The sequence below is a fragment of the Cydia splendana genome, chromosome 20, assembly GCF_910591565.1.
Source record: "Cydia splendana chromosome 20, ilCydSple1.2, whole genome shotgun sequence".
Taxonomy (NCBI): domain Eukaryota; kingdom Metazoa; phylum Arthropoda; class Insecta; order Lepidoptera; family Tortricidae; genus Cydia; species Cydia splendana.
This window is the reverse complement of record NC_085979.1, coordinates 2,053,818-2,074,396: the sequence shown is the minus strand read 5'-3', so window position 1 is coordinate 2,074,396 and position 20,579 is coordinate 2,053,818. Positions and strand designations below refer to the sequence as shown.

General features: G+C 38.9%; 1 protein-coding gene across 1 annotated transcript in view; it reads left to right on the top strand.

Annotated features, from left to right (window-relative positions):
• LOC134800731 (zinc finger protein OZF-like) overlaps window positions 1-18,942 on the top strand; it is a 35,624-nt gene extending 16,682 nt beyond the window's left edge. Inside the window, exon 2 of the mRNA XM_063773257.1 lies at window positions 17,326-18,942. Coding sequence (XP_063629327.1) covers window positions 17,326-18,644 — 1,319 coding nt within the window. The 3' untranslated portion in view covers window positions 18,645-18,942. The remainder of the gene's footprint in view (window positions 1-17,325) is intronic.
• Window positions 18,943-20,579: the final 1,637 nt, after the last annotated feature.

Here is a 20,579-nt window from a genome sequence, read left to right as displayed (position 1 = left end):
ACTGCATAAGAGGGTTAGGGCTATTGTTCTCATGCCAGCCCTCGCAATAACTTTAATATGCAGGTTCATTTGAGATATTTTCCTCCAGCAAGCAAACTACAAAGGAACTGGTAAGTATCAAGTGATGCACAGTCGCCATACAGGAGTTGTCTAGGTGCTCAAAAATATCTGAACACGCGCTCTAACACCTTGACAACAGAGGCGTGTTTAGATATTTGTGAGCACCACGGCCGTAAGTCTCAAGAAAGTCGGTGGTACTTCGTGTCTGGAGTTTGAGCCCACGACCTCCGGCTTGGAAGCCACATGTCTGAGGGCCTACCGCGAACATCGAACTCCGCAGATTGCGGGTATCTTTCTCTTTTCCTTCAATTACAGCCCTGACTACTTCGCCCCCAGCGCTCACTCACTGCACTAACTAGCGGATCGATACTAATATAATATACTTCACCACTGTATTTTAATATTAAGTGATTACATTTGTACAAGTACATTATGTTTGTACTGTAGGAGCAGCACAGGAGCCCCCTGCTTATTGCGATGTGTCAGGTTAAATTTCCCGATTTAGGACAAAAGGCGACATACCCTCCGCCGCGAATGATCCCTATAATAAGGGTTCTCTTCCGCGTCTCATCTGGTGTCTCCGCAGGTGCTGTTTCAGGCTGCACTTGTAGTCGCTATTATTGCTTTTTAAGCTTCGTCCCATGCGTCTTCTGGTGACGTCGCAGGTTGGATTTATCGCTGAATTTGTAATCACAATGACTACATATGAAAGGCTTTTCTCCAGTGTGTATCCCCTGGTGTTTTTTTATATTTGATTTAGTAGTGCATTTGTAATCACAGTGGCTACATTGAAATGGCTTCGCCCCAGTATGTATCGTCAGGTGTTGTTGTAAGCTAGACTTCCTACTACATTTATAATCACAGTGGCTACACTGAAATGGCTTCGCGCCAGTATGCATCATCAGGTGTCTTTGTAAGTCTGACTTCTGACTGCATTTGTAATCACAGTGGCTACACTGAAATGGCTTCGCCCCAGTATGTATCATCAGGTGTTGTTGTAAGTGTGCCTTCTGACTGCATTTGTAATCACAGTAGCTACACTGAAAAGGCTTTTCGCCAGTATGTGTCCTTTCATGTGTTCGTAATCTTGACCTATCACTGCACTTGTAGTCGCAATGACTACACGTGTATGGCTTCTCTCCAGTGTGTATTCTTTGGTGAACTAGTAAGTTTGACTTCCAGCTGCATTTGTAATCACAGTGGCTACATTGAAAAGGCTTCTCGCCAGTATGTGTCCTTTCGTGTTTTCGTAACATAGAACTAACACTACACTTGTAGTCGCAATGACTACATGTGTACGGCTTCTCTCCAGTGTGTATTCTTTGGTGAACTAGTAAGTTTGACTTCCAGCTGCATTTGTAATCACAGTGGCTACATTGAAAAGGCTTCTCGCCAGTATGTGTCCTTTCGTGTTTTCGTAACATATAACTAACACTACACTTGTAGTCGCAATGACTACATTTGTAAGGCTTTTCTCCAGTGTGTATCGTCTGGTGTCTCCGGTTGTGCGTTTTCTGATGACGTCGCAGGTTTGATTCAACATTGCATTTGAAATCACAGTCGCTAAGCTTTAAAGGCTCTCCAGCCATGTGTATTGTTTGGTGTTTGTGTAAATCACTTTTACACGGACTCCTGTAACTACAGTGACTACAATTGAAATTATTCTCCAAAAAGTGACTCTTTACATGAGTCTCCAAACTTTTCTTGGAACTTGTTGTATACTCACATTCAGCACACATGAAATTTGAAACACCATGTTCGTTTTTCTCGTGTTCTATCACAAGCAATTCGGTTTGAAACGTAGAATTACAAAAATCACAAGCAAATGGTTTTGGTCCGGCTGACAAGTGCGTGTACTTTATGTGTTTCCTTGAAATAATGTTGTGTCTGAAATGCTTGCCACAATGTTCGCAGCCGTATGGTTTGGTCCCACTGTGAACAGTCGCGTCGTCGCGGAGGCGCTCGACCACCACGGAACAAGCCATCGCGAGCTGTTCCCTGGCGCGGGCGGCGCTGCCGTCCGAACACACTGGAACACAAATTAACAAAACAATTTAAACAGATTATACCCGCGTATAATTAATTTAACAAATATTTCCACATTGTGCAGGATAGGATTGTCATGAAAATACATATTTACTTATTTTTTTAATTTTAACCGAGCTATCAAATGCAACCATCACCACAGAATTAGCGAACAATTAAAATATCCCCGGTTTATATCAGGAATATGGAATTAAGCGGTGGTGGGGCTGAGAGGATATGACGTCCGACTTCCATCCCGAGGTCGCGAGTTCAAATCCTGGCTCGTAGCTGGTACCATGCCATTGAGTTTTTCGGAATTTCCGTACGGAATATCTGTTGATATTTACCACTAGGTTTTCAGTGACGAAAAACATCGTGAGAAAACCTGCAGACGTCAAAGAAACTCAAAGGTTATGTGAACTCTTCAACTTGCAGTGGGCAGCGTGGGGACTATAGCCCAAGCCCTCTCGCGCATGAGAGGAGTCCTGTGCCAAGCAAGAGGGTGGGACGTATATAGGTTGATGAATTATATATGGGTGGTACAAGACCATAATGAATATGGGTCGTACATGTGTAATGTAGTGTGGCTCGTGTCGTACCATGTGCAGTAGTATCGTGGTGTCGCAGTACTCACCCGACACGCAGTCCTCGTCACGCGCCGCGTCCGACACCTCCGACTTGACTGCCCGCTCCTCCACTACAACAACAACTCTACTTCAGGCTGTATTTTACATAACGGGACAGTTATATTTAAAATGAAACTAGCAAAAATATTATACGGGTAAACCTTAACAAATTATACACTAGACTAGATGTTAGATTTATTCATAAACGATAGTTTTATTGTTTTTCACCACACCAGCTCGGAAAGGCTTACTTTGCACTTCAAAAACTGATACCAAAGTTGCATTTTATTCGCATGTGAGGCAAAGTAATCAAATGCAAATTTTGAGTTGTTTTCTTATGTTTGGTGGTAGAATTGACTTTTAAATGATGATTTTGGATGATAAATATTTAATAACATTCATTTGGATTTGATTTTGTTTGATATTTTACATTTATTATTTGCTTCGGGTTGGTGTGGTGAACATTTTTGTGTTTCACTCGGGGGTATATTTTGTTTAACTCGTGCTTTGAAACCCTCAAGATATTTTGGAATCTTTCGCTTGCTCGGGTATCTATATTAGCACGAGCGGTTAAACAACAACTTTGCCCCCTTGTAAAACAAATAACTATTATCGAACGAGCGAGCGAAGCGAAGCGAAGTTCTTACATTCGACTTTGAATACGCGGCTGGCTAGCGGCACGTCCCGGCATTTCGATGTTTTTAAGCTGAACTGTCAGAAGATAGTTTGATACTCAAGAACTTAAGTAAATTTGTTTTAATTTAAATGAAGTTGGGTAAACGTGTAGTCGAGGGCATTATATTTTAGTCAATTTATGAGCAGGTCCGATCAAGGGGTTATTGAGCTAGAAGACCAAAAAGCTGTTTGTGAGAGGTCTTGCTATTCTGGTAATTTTTTTGCAAGAAACATGGTCGAGTTTAGTATCAAATTAAAGTGCTCGACTTACACTTTTATAATATCGTTTTTAAATTTACCATTTTGAAATAATTAGCAAGATAAAAATAAAATAGAATAAACATAATATATGTATATGACATTTGACAGGAAATATTTCGGCTTGGCACAGATACAGTTTATTTTAATCTCTATGGTGGTGACTTAAATCCAGGGGAGGGACAGCCGTATACGAAGCCCTTTATTCGAATAAATAGCGCCATCTATATTACTTAACGCTAAACATGTAAATGGCGCTTCAAAATGTATGCAAAAAAGCAAATCTTGTCAGTAGAAAAAGGCGCGAAACCTAAATTTTCTATCAGACCATATCCCTTCGCGCCTACATTTTTTCTACTGACAAGATCTGTTTGACCAACTATATTATACATACTTACTCTTTGCTTAAATCTATCAGTTAAGGGCTCCACAGACCTTGCAATAAATCCACGCGATCTTTGATCCATTGCCGCCTATAGAGCGACATAAAATAGAAGAAATTAAATAAAATGGAACTCAAAAATGTCTATACTAAATTGTTGCCATGTGTAAGCATTTTACGTCAAAAATGTGACAGTTACGTAGAAAGTGGCGCCCTCATTTATTTTCTATTATTTTATGTCGCACTATACGAGTATCTAAGTAGGTGCAACAAAGTCAATCGCCATGGTATAATAATATACTCCGCCTGGTACTCTCTTCCCGTCTTTTCTAGGTCACCTGACTGACAAAAGCCTACGTCATCATGCGACAGCGCTATATAGCGGCCATGTTATTGTGACGTAGGCCTGTGTCACTCTGGGAAGAGAAGACCATGTTTTATTAGACTATGGTCAATCGCTATATAATTTTTGGTTAACCGCGAGTTCTCAGTTCGGGGCGAACTACTAGTTACAGTTTATTTTCGCAAATAATGAATCTCAAGCAGTTTTATCTCTTACGACACCGACGTTCTTTGAGGGGCGAGTCGTCGTACTTAATGTATGGAGGGTTTGAAGTTAATGTGTAGGATACTTCTGCTTTTATTTAAAAAAAGTTATGTATGTATGTATGTATACACTTTATTGTACATAAGACAGGTTAAGATACAATTAAAAGAAAGTATACAATGTACAAAGGCGAACTTATCCCTATAAGGGATCTCTTCCATTCAACCTTTGAGCAATTGAGAGTAGACAAATGAAAATGACAGACAAACGAAAACATGTACAGAAAAGTAAGTTATTAATGTAATTTTAGTCATTGGGTAACGCACTCTCGATATCAATTTGAAGTTTTCTGATATCTGTTATATTTACGGAATTATCGCCTGGCTACACTTAACGATTAGACCCTGTATGGACTGTGTTTTACTTTTTTATTTCATTGGTATTCAAGACAACAATACTTTTTGTAATAAATAATAATATTGGTAGATTGGTTCACCGATGCGAAAACCTTCCCAATGCTACAGTTTGTGTATTCTCTAATAATTCGTTACACCGTTTCTAATATTCAAGATGGTACTTACGCGACGTGTCATCACTTGTCTCATCTTCGTTCGCCGAGTCTGGCTTGACTAGGAGCTCTTCACCTGAAACAAACATACTATTCGTGGGTTTGTGTCGACGACTCAGGGATCTCGCAGCCTCGCTCCGGGTCGTGCCTGGTGCAACAGATCTGGTCCAGTGTGGCAACGCTGCCATGCAGTGATATGATGAAGTTTAAATTTTCTTATTTTCAGCACAATAGAAAAAAAATCTTCAAATAGATGACAGTACGAATCATAATATATAACTAGTGATCGTTATCAACGTGCTGTATTGGTAGCAAAGTATGGTTGACAAAAAAACAAACACGCAAGTATTTTAAACATTATATATTTCACAAATTATGAGATTTATATACATATTTATAATTACTTATCCAAATTATACCAAATAAACGACAATAATTTTTTCAACAGATTTGGCTGTCAGTCGTTCACGTCGATTGGAAAAAAAACCATTTTAAATAGCTAAATGACCTTTCTGCGTTAACAGAAGTCACAAGAAGGTTAATTTAAGTCTCTAAAATATTGCACGCTACTATAGTTGTATTTTTATGACATTAAATGTCATTTGACGTACATTGTTTTAAAAATATATTAGAGCGGAAAAGGTTTTGTACCGTAAAGAGTTCTTTATATCTAGAGGTGTAATCCTAAGATAAGTAGACATTTAATGTTATAATTAAGAACAAAAATGGATATTCAAATGTATGTATTTGTTTTTTCTGCCAACCATATCCTTTGCTACGAAAACTGCACGTTGATAATGATCACTATATATAACTGTGCAACATAGTACATTTTTTTAATTATTTTAATATAAAAAAATTTGATGATAGAAAATCTGATTTCCACTTGAACTAGTTTATTGTACATGAAGCAGGTACTCACCCAACAGCGGGTCACCCTCGTCGCTCGCCCCGTCTCCGGCCGCCATGTTTAACCGGAGCATGTCATCTAGAGCAACCAACACTATATTAAACTAAACCCCACATTCCGCGCCTTTATCCCGATAGAGTGCAATTTCTTCTTTGCAATGGTTACATCAAAGGATTTTTCTTAGTAAAATGTAAAATACACTTTTTATCTTGAAGTAATACATTTAACTTTCACATTTTTTCTGTTCTTAAACTAATGATAATATTCAATATTTTACAAATCCCCAATACCCATAGATTCAATATTCACATTTATTCATATGTTTTAAATGTTTAGCCTGTTGCTCACACATCACACATTGTCACATCTTCTAAACCTGTTGTTAAAACTAATGACTCACGCAATATCTCATCAGGTGTTTGATCTTCTTCCAGCATCTCCGGTTTGACCGGGGGCTCTTCACCTGAAGCAAACATACAAGTTTATAAGCAACAGCCTAGTTTAGCCACAAGCTATTCAAACCTAGTAACCACTACTGCAAACCAAATTCCCATTAGAAACCAAGTAGAGAGGGTGCAGAACAAACTGCCAGTCAACACCTAAGACAAGCACATACATGTGTCTTCTAATACTTAGCAATGACATTATCTGAAGATTGCTACACAGACAACATCCGTTGTTATAACTGCTTGTCAGCTTAATATACAATATATAATACGTAATGATTAGTAATGTTCATTGAAGAGGAGTAGACTCACCTGATACCGGCTCACTGGTCCCATCTTCCTCCTGCATTTCTGGATTCTCTGGCTCAACGGTACATTCTTCCTCTATAGCAAACAAACCAAACAGAATACAAGTCACATCAACTTCCAGTTAAATTTGTGTTCAAACAGCAATTTTAAAGAAGTCCAATATATAACACTATTGGATTAGGGCAGTCTATCCTTAGCAGGAGTGTGTATGGTGCCATCATCATTGCAAATCAATTGTGATTGTAACAAAGTTTTTCAGTAGACTTCTGTAAAGAGCTCCAACAGAATTACTACAATAGGGAATATTAGGCAAAGCTCTGCCTAGGTGGCACCTTTGTGGCACATACAGTAAACAAACCACATTGATAGATAAAAAGATAAAAGATTTTTATTCGTGACGATCACAAAACATGTACGAACATGTACAGACAACAACAGCAAGAACAGAAGAGAACAATAAGTGTGCATCACGAAATGGACCCGACTCAGCATGATGCTAGCTATAAAGCCAGCGCTGGTCTTCCGTAGGGCCCATTCGGTGATGCCATGACAGATAACACAAAAAGCTACATATTTAAAACATTTCAAAAGATACACAGAAGAAATAATTATGAAAACAGAAAATACAAAATACAAGAAAACTAATTAAGAAAAGAAACAAAACAAAATGAAAAGAAAAGCATAAACATAGACAACAATTTATAGTACACGTAAAATTATGAACGCGACCATACCATGCGCCAACGCTTGCCTGCAGCTGCTAGCGCCAGCGGCGACTTGCGTAACTAAAACTATCTACAAGCATGGCATGGCATGGTCGAAAAGCTAAACTATAAGAAGATGGACAACACAATATTAAGTAGGCGTAACTTAAAATTATAAAGAAGTGAAAAATGAACTGATATGGCAAAGCAAAAGGGACAAAACGCGAACGTAAGTCAATATAAATACGAGAGATAAAACAAGTTATATGCAACTAGTGTCATGACTAAAAGTTTCCTGTGATTTTTGGTGTAAATACATAAACTGTTTGAGTTTGCATCTAAAAGTGTTAACATTTTGCAGGTTCCTTATTGGCGGAGGAATATTATTCCAAATCTTTGCTGCTGCATATCGGAAACTACCACAGAACGCTGATGTAGCATGTCGAGGTGGAAGTAGGTGTATTGCACACTGCCGGCGTTCACACATCCTATTGATCGTCAACTTATCGTAAAGATATCGTGGGGCACTGAACTTCAAGACACCAAAAAGAAGACAAGCTAAATGGAGTTTGCCTCGATGCTGCATTTTTAGCATATTGTGTTGGTTGAGGAATGGAGTGACATGTGCCCTTGAAGATTGACACATCACACGTCACGTCAATCACGCGAAACAAGAATATCAAAATTTCGTTATCTAATCTTTCTATCACTCTTGCATATTCGAGCGATAAAGAGGCAGATAAATAAATTTAGTTTTCACGTTTACCGGTAGGCCCTTGTTAACAAACCGCCTTGATGCATCAATGTCATATTTTATTGTCTGTGAAAACTTGTCAATAAACAGTTTAAGGCACAGTATGCATAAGTTAGTCTATGAATTTACTGAGTTGGTAGTGCTGCACTCTGGCAGCAGAACATTGTAGTAATATCCCCTATTCACTACTCGTTTCATGGGCAGTGTTTCCCTACCTTTGATACTCTCTAACTGCAGCCGCGCCTGCAGCTCCGCCTGGCTGCGCTGCACTTGCAGCTTGAAGTCGCTCGCGTCTCGCAGGCGGCCCACGCACGCCGAGCAGATGCCGTATGAGCCCGAGCTGCCCACCACCAGCTGCAAGTTAAATTATTCGAACAAAAATATTTAAGTTTTCGCAATTTATGGTTTGTGAACTTGGATATATTACAATAACTAGATTGTCATACTTTTACTTACATGTATATTGAAGCTCTCTTTGATCATGTCGGCATATATCTCCGTTTTGCCGAGATGTGTGTACGCCTTGGGGTGTAGCAAAGGGGGGGCTGGGACTTAGAAATTTTTTTTGCAAAGTGGTGTCATTATGACACCACTTTTAAATGATTGTAATGTGTAGATCACGTGAAAATAAGCATCTTTTATTAGAACAACTTTTCTATAAAATTAAAAATGGCCGAGTTAGACGCCTCCAAAGATTGGTGTTTTTAAAGGGAGCTGGGACTTGTAAAATTTTCATCGAGAGTGGTGTCATTATAACATATATTTTAAATGATTGTAATGTGTAAATCACATCAAAATAAGCATCTTTTATTAGAAAAACTTTTCTCTAAAATTAAAAATGGCTGAGTTGTTGGACTTTTTATAATGTATATTTTAATATTTGAAGCCAGTGGCAGCGAGCGAGCGAAGCGAGCGAGCAAGACCTTCCTGGACAGAGCCGACTTGGATATGGTTAGGTTAGAAGACTAAGGCGGGAGCTTTGCTCCCGCCTTAGTCTTCGAGGTTATTTTTTTTTTCAACAACCCAAAAAACGTAATTACACAGCAACTTTCGGGTCAAATATCCCAATTTTCGTGTCAAATATCTCGGCCATTTTTGACTTTAGAGAAAAGTTATTCCTACAAAACATGCTTATTTTGGCATGTTGTCTACGATTACACAATAAAAAATAGGTGTTATAATACGCCCCCCTTTCGTACACTCTGACCGAGCCTTTGCTAGAGTCAGTTAGGATTAGAGAATAAGTGTCAACAAAATTAAATTAAATAATATACATTAAGGTTTACTCGGGTAATTCCGAATGTCGAAAACTGTCGGATAATTCCGAAAGAGACTTTTATTATGATGGAATTAAGGGTGATTTTCATCTGAATTTCGGAATTATCCGACATTCGGTAATACCCGAATACACCTTATTACATTTATTAGCAAGAAAATATGAAACCCTAAACTAAAAAACGACACAATCCGCATACAAAGTGGCATGACACTGACATTTAACATTGGTTTGACAGATAGCAAAGCTAAGGATACGTTCAGAAATATTTATTTATTTTTATTTTAATCTTTATTGCACAATACATGAAGGTACAAATGGCGGACTTAATGCCTTAAGGCATTCTCTACCAGTCAACCAATGGGTCAAACCAGAAAGATTAAGTAGGTGCAGTGTCTTTAAAGTAAATGAATTTGTAAACAAGACTCTATATGTGACGTTCCACGGGAAAAGGTACCTTATGAGGGTTTCTAGTTTCGGAGATATTAAATGTTTTGTAAAGAGGTGAAAAAATGCTCAATTTTTGTTTATTGTGTGATCTGAAACCTTAATGCGTAACGTTTGTTTACCTGTTTTTATTTTTGTTATAAGTTAGTTATAAGCCTAGTAATGTCGTCTCAGAGTTTAGTAGAAAAGGTACCTTATGGAAAAAAGATTGAAAATTCCCAAAAAAACTAGTCAATACGGGAAAAGAAGTTTGGTAGAGAACTGTATTAGCATTCTGCAAAACTAATTTGATAATTTCAGTTCTGGTTGGGGCGCCTCGCAAATATTATAACCGTACATAGACCGACATCACAAATCCAAGTAGACTGCTATTATACCAAAGTTACTCTCGTCAAGTCTTTCTTAACTAGAATAATCTTCATTTGGTTTGGTCGCATGCAGTAAATCAGCCATTGGTTTGCTGAAAAATGCCAATACCCGACGCATTACCTTATGGAATATCTGAGGTCATTGAACCTCAATGCCGCTTATCTTCAATAGCAACCGAAATATATTATTGATAAGAAATAGACGATTTATACCATCTTATCCCAAAATATTATTAGTTTATCCTAACTGTTCCATCATCATCATGCCTCATCATGTAACTTGACCACAAGGTACCTTTTCATTACATACAAATTATTGGTCTTTTTTAAGATTATTATGACGAAGAACTAATTAAATTGGGGGCAGTTTAATGTAAATTAATATTTTCTATTCATAAAAGATAAACTATAATATGATTGATATTTTGTAGTGATGTATTATTAGATTTATTTCCATAAGGTACCTTTTCGTAAATGTATGGAGCAAATACTGTTATTGTTATGTAAGTTTAAAGTGGCATAAGGGGTTAAATATAGTATTTAGTTGGGGTTTTAGGATTTATTTCATTTGAATGACAGAATTTCTTTCATATGTGCTCAGAAAAATTGATTGTGTGTCACATTAAAAGTAAAAATATTCAATTTTGTGATTTTATATGAAAATGTCAGAAAATACATTTTCACCTCTAAATCGGTATTGTTTTTTGCTTAAACTGTCTGTCAGTGTCGTTTTCTAATAGATAAAATTTAAATCTTGAGAGCTCATTGCAATCAATCGTGAAAATGAAATAAAACTTTATTTTCAAGAGATTGGTTAGTATACACATAAATCAGTCGATATCAAAAGTTTCTATTTGCATTACAGAACAAGTCGCAATATTTTTTTAATCTCAGATATATAAGGCATTATTATTTGTAGTCAACTATGTAACTTACTTCAGGAACATAGTTTTTTAGGCGGCTAAACTTAAAACTTCTCTATCGTAAAGTTGCTCATTTCACAACATTATTTTCAAAAAATCATATCTCTGTAACTACGCAACCTAGAAGGTTGATCTTTTGTGTTATCGATAGCTTATTTATTGTAGATTACTGGGGTATGCATAACTCCATACCCGCCATAAGGTACCTTTGACCGTGGGACGTCACATATGAATATAAACTATGTTGATAAACTTACACATATACTTAATACAAATAGACTTACATACATAATATACATAATTATATACCTTGTGTGAATAACTAAGTTGACGAAGAAGAAAGTTTGTCAAGGAAATGTTTGCGCAGCATGCGCTTGAATGTGAATTTGGTCTGCGCTTGTCTGATAGAGAGTGGGAGACCGTTCCAAAGCCTGATAGCCTGGACAGTGAAAGAATTGGACATGAAACCCGTTCGATGTTGGGGGACAATGAGCTTAAGGCTACGGGAAGAGCGGAGATCTGTGCCTGGACGTGGGGTAACAAATTTAAATTTCGAGCGGAGATACTCTGGGGCGGACGGATCAAACAAGATTGAGTAGAGAGTACACAGAATACGAAGGGACCTACGATCTCGTATAGGGAGCCAATTAAGTTTTCTACGAAAAGCAGAGATATGGTCATACTTACGAAGTCCAAACACGAACCGAATGCAGCTATTAAGTAGCCGGTCAAATTTATTTAAAGAATCTTGAGTGAGATTAGTGTAACAAACATCAGCATAATCAAGGACAGGCAGAACAAGAGCTTGGACAAGGAGAGTTTTTGTGCTGACCGGAAGAAAATGTTTATGGCGATAGAGTGCTCTTAACGTATTAACTAGCAAAAAGCAGAGCTTTGTAAGGGCTCGCGGAGTTTTTCTACCTAAACGTACCGGACCGCGACTTTGATCCAGTCCGAGGCTGGTTCCATGTTCGATCGAGTGAGTACGTAATAAATCCGTTAAGGACGCAGCTATAAGTGAGAGCAAGAAAGAAATATACCTACTAATTGGACCTCGGTCGCTGTCCGGTACGTCTGTCTGTTACCGCTTTTACCTTGTCCGTTAAAAACGTGTCCAGGCGACAAAATATACAATTTCATAAGCGCTTATTACATCCTACACGATCGCCCAGTACTTTTTGTACTTTCGGTCAACTACCTTAGCAGCCTACAAATACATTAACGACATTTTAAATATTTTAGACAGAAAAGAATATGCAATTGGACTACTGTTTGACATGACAAAAGCTTATGAAAAAGTCAAGTTTAACATACTCCTTGACAAATTATACGGTATCGGAGTACGCGGAATAACACACAAATGGATCCAATCTTATTTAAATAATAGAAAGCAATGCGTTGATATTGAGTATACGAACGAAACCTCGAGATAAATTAGCATCGCTAGATCTGATGTCCAGCCCGTGTTAGACTCAATCCCCCAGGGAAGCGTTATGGGGTGCGTGCTTTTTATTATTTACATAAATGACCTCCCTAGATCTTTTTCCGAAACTTGTGTCATGTTTGCAGACGATTTCTCCCTACTACTATCATGTAAAAATAGTTTCAACCTGAATGACAGAATACATCAACTAGTTACAAATATTGTAGGGTGGATGAACGATCACAATTTAGAAATAAATTTTACCAAGACAAAAATAATACAATTTAGGCCCCGTCAAAAAACCGAATTAGATATGAATTTTTCCTTCAACGGCATTGAACTAGAATGCGTCCCCACGTTCCCACTTCTCGGCATCACTATCGACACCCATATAAATTGGAAAGATCACGTACAAAAAATAAAAACAAAATACAGCCAATTGAATTATGCACTAGGGCAACTAAAAAGGACCACCGACCTACAGACCACCCTATCGGCATACTACGCCTTCGCGCACGCGTGGCTTAGCTATGGCGTGATCTTATGGGGCAATAGCACTGACGCACCAGAATTATTCATCTTACAAAAAAAATCTATCCGTATTCTTTCAAACACTAAACACCCAGAAAGCTGCAAACCTTATTTTAAAAACCTTGGCATCCTAACCTTACCTTGTATCTACATTTTAGAATCATGCAAATTCGTTAAAAATCACCCAGAAATGTTCACTAAAATCGGAGATGTACCTCGTCGTTTTGAATCTCGTTCCAAAAGTAATCTAATACAAATATCATCTAATTTAGCGATACATAAAAATGGACCTTATCCCACGTCAATAAGGATTTTTAACAAATTACCGAATCACATAAAAACTGAATCTGATTATAACAAATTTATACGTATATTAAAGCAATTTCTTGTGGAAAAAAACTATTATACCGTCGCGGAATATCTACAAAATGATGAGTCAAGATATTGAAAATGGTCATAGATATTGTCACCTCTCTTTAATAGCAATATATCTTATATAAAATTATCATAAATCAATGGAAATTATATTATTATCATATTTTTAAATTAATTTAAATTGTAATTATAATGTCTAACTAATTAGATTTGTATATTAAATGTTATTATGTATTGGTACTTTAGTTCTTAGCTCTTAAGTGTATTGCAATACCCTCACAGGGTTGTGTTGAGACATGTAATGATTTACACATAAGACCTTTTGTACACACACTAAGCAAGGAATAAATGAAATGAAATGAAATGAAATGAAAGGAGCCAACTGGCTTTCCTACATAATGTTGGGTCAGCGAGCCAATGTCCTTGAATTTATTTATGCGTCCACACCACACAATTGAGCGTAAAACTATCCCGTCTGGACACCTACTGGCGGTAATCATGCTGCTCCGCACATAAACTTACGTATAATTTACGTATGCCTATATTGTATAAAACCCGAGCTCCACTAGGTACTGCCAGAGTTCAGCAATCAGCATGGGCTGTCTTGGGTACTACTCTACCAAGTGATTATCATGACGAGTCGGATGTCCAAAACAGCGTGTGTCTATTTTGCACCAAACCTGAGTTCCGCTAGGTACAGCCAGGGTTCAGCATCAGCTCTATCGTACTGCTTTCCGAAGTGCTCATCAAGACGTGGCGAATTACTAAAACAGCGTGTGCCTATGTTGCACCAAACCTGAGTTCCACTAGGTACTGCCAGGGTTATGGGTCATTTTTTGAATGCACGCCGACGTTGCAATTGGCGTGCAGTCGGTGTGCAGTTCCCATACAAGTTGCAGTCGGGTTGTAGTCCGTCTGTATCGGCCCTAAGTCACTGAAGTTAGTTAATACAAACTTCAATGATTTAGGACCGATACAGGCGGACTAATATGCTTATCTTTATTTATAATTTTGGCAGTTCCAACTTAATTGCTAAATTTGAAATCAAACCGAGCGAAGCGAGATGGGTCAGAATCCAAAATTTTAACCCTTTTTTGTATTCATCGTTGTTAGCACATAGTACATTAGCACGAATTTTAATTCATAATTTTTCTAACAGATGGCGCTAGTAGTAATACAAAGTGTTATTCCTTTATTATTTTTTTTTAGGTTTATAAAATGATATTTTTATGTTTGATAACACATCTAGACATGAATTTAAATTACTATGTTAAATTTCAAACCTATCAGTGCGATAGTTTTTCCGTAAAGTGTACCACAAGAATGCATAGTTTGTCGAATAGTGATAGGGCTCGCTTCGCTCGCCCTAATTACTCTACGACTAACGTCGGACACCTGTGGTTCCCATGTGAGCCCACTGTCAATTGTTAGCCCCAGGTTCTTCACTTGCGATGTAAATAGTAGTAAGTCTAAAGCTGTAACAAACGGGCAACTTTAGTCCGGTCCGAGGCCCTGTTCGATCGTATCGGTGGTCCGCCGTAATACACTACCGCACCGCACCAAGGTCACAGGTAAGTGAGAGCGAGAAAGAGATATCTCGATATGCGGCACACCAAGGTTGCGGTACGGTACGGTAGTGTGGTATGGCTCTACGAATTTGGGATCTCTCGGACTGAATGTCAATTGTCAAATTTTAGAGGTTATGTTATACTGTGTTAATTTTAATTTTGCTGTAAATTAGTTGTACCAGCGCGAGTTGTCTACGATACGTATTTTGTAGTTTTCGCCCCGTAAATAGATATGCTCCAGCTTTCGTTGACTGTTCGAAGCTGTAACGAGAAAGGTATTTTCATTATTCATTACTTACGTATGTTATAGTTACTATATTGTAGCTACTGTCACATGTAGGTAGTTATACTTGTTAACACAATTGCGTCTAACGCTATCCAACTTATATTTCTGTTACTATCTTATTTACCTCACACCAAACTACTCTGTGTATACATAGGAGATGTAGTGACAGTTATTTAGTTTAGGTGTTTTTTTTTCTTAATGAAATGTACCTTATGTATGTATAAAACAGGTTAAGATACAATTAAAAGAAAGTATACAATGTACAAAGGCGAACTTATCCCTATAAGGGATCTCTTCCAGTCAACCTTTGAGCAATTGAGAGTAGACAAATGAAAATGACAGACAAACAAACACATGTACCTTATTCTGTTGGAAATTAAATAACACAATGCTTCTTGATCTACTGTGATTGCTGTGAGGCTCCACAAATCATCACATGATTTTGCATTGCAGGTTCTCACTGGTACTAGCTTGTGGGCACACAACATGTCACTAGAGACAGTGTGTGTGTAGATGGAGCCTGGAGAGGTGTGTGTGAAGATGGAGCCCGGAGAGCAGTGTGTGAAGGAGGAGCGGGAGTGTGAGGACAGTGCCGGGCACAGAGTGAGCGCGGCGGCCGCGCAGGCCGAACTGTATGTTGATCATGTGGTCAAGGACGAGCTCGTGCTGGGCCCCGAGGAGTGGCACCACCCTAAAGTGTTCCCACTACAGGGTCAGTTTATTATGTTTTTAAAAATAATAATAGTTTTGCACCTGCAGCCCAAGAAGCTGAGCTATTTATTATTAATATGGTAAGATTGTGCACCCCTTAATATTTTACAATCTTACGTAAGTTAGGTTAGTTTGTAATCTTCCTACCATCAGTTTCTAATTTTACCAGCGAGATTGTAAACTGACGACTGTTTAAAATTATATGGTGATGTTTGACCAACTACTACGTGTGATTGAACTGACATTCGGAATACAATGCAATGTTGTTTCAATTATTTACTCACATACAACTTAAGTTCTTATGATCTATTTCGAGGACTTTTTAAAGACATGCACAGTTAATAATTTTTAAATTCGTATTCTTTATTTAACGCTTTTTTCTCATGGCTATATATAGTTTAATTTTGTTAGTAAAATCTCCAATTTGGACTGAGAAAAGATACATAAACCTTAATGGTTAATATTAGTATGTCTTCACCTTATATAAGAAAGTCCCCCCACCGTGTCTGTCTGTTCGTGTGTATGTATGTTCGCTATAAACTCGAAAACTACTGAACAGATTTCAGACAGATCACCTACCTATCAATAGAGTGATTCTTGAGGAAGGTTTACTTACCAAAGTACTTGGTTGGCGCGATGACCCAAAATGAGTCTTGGCCTCCAACACAAGAGCACGCCACTGGCTCGGTCCAGAGCGGTGTCACGCCAGCTTTCGCCAAGGCTGAGAATATTTTAGGTGTATAATTTATTAAGGATTTGTGTAACCGGTGCGAAGCCGGGGCAGATCGCTAGTTGAGTAATATGTAACAATAACAATATGATCTAAAATGACCTGTATACATACATATTTTTTACATGGATCGTTAGCTTGTTTGTAGATTATGGGAACACCAATAACTCCACATCGACAAGAAGGTCCCTGTCGGTACATATACGACCAAGATAACCCTGCAGACATTTTCATAAACAACTCGGAAGTGTTATTTTATAAATATTTTTGACTTTTATGATATTTTTTCGTTATCTACTACTACTTCAATTGATTTGTCTTGATGGTCGTCCCTGTCACTCTTAACGCGCGTCAATCAGGCGAAATTCAATATGTATGTTAGTCATTGAATGTAAGTGATTGTTTTGTTAATTTGTGTTCCAGTGTGTTCGGACGGCAGCGCCGCCCGCGCCAGGGAACAGCTCGCGATGGCTTGTTCCGTGGTGCTCCAGCGCCTCCGCGGCGACGCGACTGTTCACAGTGGGACCAACCCATACGGCTGCGGACACTGTGGCAAGCATTTCAGAAACAAATATATTTTAAGGAATCACATACAAAACACACGACACTTGTCGACCGGACGAAAACCATTTGCTTGTGATTTTTGTAGTTCTACGTTTCAAACTGAATCGCTTGTAACAGAACACGAGAAGAGCGAACACGGTGTTACAAATTTCATGTGTGCTGAATGTGAGTATACAACAAATTCCAAGAAAAAATTGAAGACTCATTTAAAGAGTCACTCTTTGGAGAATAATTTCAATTGTAGTCACTGTATTTACACGACAAGTTCGTGTAAAAGTGATTTACACATACACCAAACAATACACATGGCTGGAGAGCCTTTAAAGTGTAGCGACTGTGATTTCAAATGCAGTGTTGAATCAAACCTGCGACGTCACCAGAAGACACACAACCGCAGGCACCAGAGAATACTCACTGGAAAACAGGCTTACAAATGTAGTCATTGCGACTACAAGTACAGTAAAAGTTCAGACTTACGAAATCACGAAAGGACACATACTGGCGAGAAGCATTTTCAGTGTTGCTACTGTGATTATAAATGCAGTCAGAAATCAAGCTTACAAAATCACCTGACGATACATACCGGGGTGAAGCCATTTAAATGTAGCATCTGCGACTACGAGAGCAATCAGAAAGGACACTTACTAGTTCACCAAAGGAGACACACCGGAGAGAAGCCGTACACATGTAGTCTGTGCAACTACAAGTGCAGTGATGGGTCAAGCTTACGCAGACACGAACGAACACATACTGACGAGAAGCGTTTTCAGTGTAGCCACTGTGATTACAAATGCACCCAAAAGTCATACTTACAAAAACACCTGAGGATACATACTGGGGCGAAGCCATTTCAGTGTAGCCACTGTGATTACAAATGCAGTTGGAAGTCAAACTTACAAAGACACTTGAGGATACATACTGGGGCGAAGCCAGTTCAGTGTACCCACTGTGACTACAAATGCAGTCGGAAGTCAGACTTACAACAACACCTGAAGATACATACTAGAGCGAAGCCATTTCAGTGTAGCCACTGTGATTACAAATGCAGTCTGAAGTCACAGTTACAACAACACCTGATGATACATACTGGGGCGAAGCCATTTCGGTGTAGCCACTTTAATTACAAATGCAATAATAAATCAAACTTACAAAATCACCTGATGATACATACTGACTGAAAGCCTTTTATTTGTATCCACTACAACTACAGGACGGAATGAAAATACGCTTTACAAAGACATCTTAGAAGGAAACATCCTGGCAAAAACCCCTAGTTCCGCTAGTGACGGGAAACATGATCCGCTAGTTACCGGTGGAGCATGTGTCGGGTGTGGGCTGTGTGATGTGTGTGTCGTGGTTCCCTTGCACGCGCGTGCACGATGTGTTCCCGGTGTCGTGCCGGCGTGTGTCGCGCAGGACGAGCGAGTGCCGTGTGTCGCGGCGAGAGGCTTCTTAAGGTTGCGTTTTCACCAGAGATGTGCGCTACGCAGAGGGTGTGTTTTTAAGAATCAACAGAATCACTTCATTTGTTTTCCTCGCTCAGCGTGTTGTGATTCTATTGGTTCTTAATAAACATATCCCTCGCTACGCTTCCTCGGACATCTCTGGTGGAAACGCAGCCTTATACAACTTCTTAAGATATGCGAAAAACTATAATCGGATCCTGAAATAAACACTCTATACATATATATATATATTGCTTACTTGGGCGAAAAAGACCAATTAGTTGTTTTGAATTTCTAACACTACATGACTGCACCATTCATTTTTAAACGAATCAATACTACATGAAATAAAATGTTGGTGATGTACATTTTTATTGTTTTATTTTTCATTCCTGTAGTGTGTGTCATAGGTTGAGGGAACTTACTTCGCAGGAGAAACATAGTCAGGCTAAGCTAACTCTGCACCGTTTTTGATAGAGCACAGGACGTGGGAGCGTTATCATAAACGTCAAACTCCTATGTAATTAAGACGTTTTTAATAACACTTGCACACTAGTTCTGTGTTATTAAACACGGTAGAGTTAGTTTAACCCGACTCTACCTACTCGCGGCGCGCGGATTAGGAGTAGAGAAGTGGCCGGGGCGATGTGTGCGCGGCCGTGACTCTACTACTGGCGGCTATTTATTTAATAAATTTTAGTATATCATTCTCTCAACAATAATGGCAATCGCTTTCGTGAAAACAAGTGCCTACGTCAATTCTTGGGATTAGTTGCCAAGCGGACCTCAGGCTCCCATGAGCTGTGGTAAAATGCCGGGACATCGCGAGGGAGACAAGGGTTTATTATATCTATCCTTTCGCCAAACACTTTTCGCTATGTTGATGTTAAGAAGGACAGAGACACAACATATAGCTTTCTCAACAGAGTGTCCTGAAAAAGGGTAAATGTAATAATCCCGTCACCAGGGCCACAGTCTATACTTACAATTACTTATTTCACTGTGCCAGGGCTATGACCGCGAACCACTTCGTTTGTTCTATTGTCTTTTTGCCTCTATCGTTTAAATGATACAAGAGCGACAGAGAAGCAAATAGACTAACGAACTATTCAAGAGGTTGGCGGTAGGCGCCACTGTAACTACCATCCTGACCAGCTAGACGTTAATACTAGACGTGAGAGTCCTTTATTTTATTACTAAATTATTATTACTTACTCAGTGGGGGTTCACGTACCGGCCGTTCTCGAGGCGCCGAGTCGGTGTAGCGCAGCGGTAAGTATTGTGTGTCTACATGTTCTGGAAGTGTAAGAGCGCCTACACGTGTGCCGTATTGTACAGTCAGCATCGTCACAAGCAAAAGCTCTCACGTCTATAGCTTCACAAAAATACATACGTAGAACAATAAGACTGTGCCTAACAGAGGCTTTTTGACACGAACTGTAGAGATTTATCTCTATTTGGAAAAGTATTCCTGGTGGCAGATACTTTAGTTTAGACGCGTTGTTCCATCCGCTACTATTGAAGCTGACTACCTTTCCCTTATCTTTACTTAAACAATGCAGAGCCGCATATCTGCTAACGTGGGGGAGAGTGGAGGCGCCGTCAATATTAAATACTTCAAGTCAGCGCGGGCCAGTACACGCGGCGAGCAGGTGCGCTGCTGCGAGC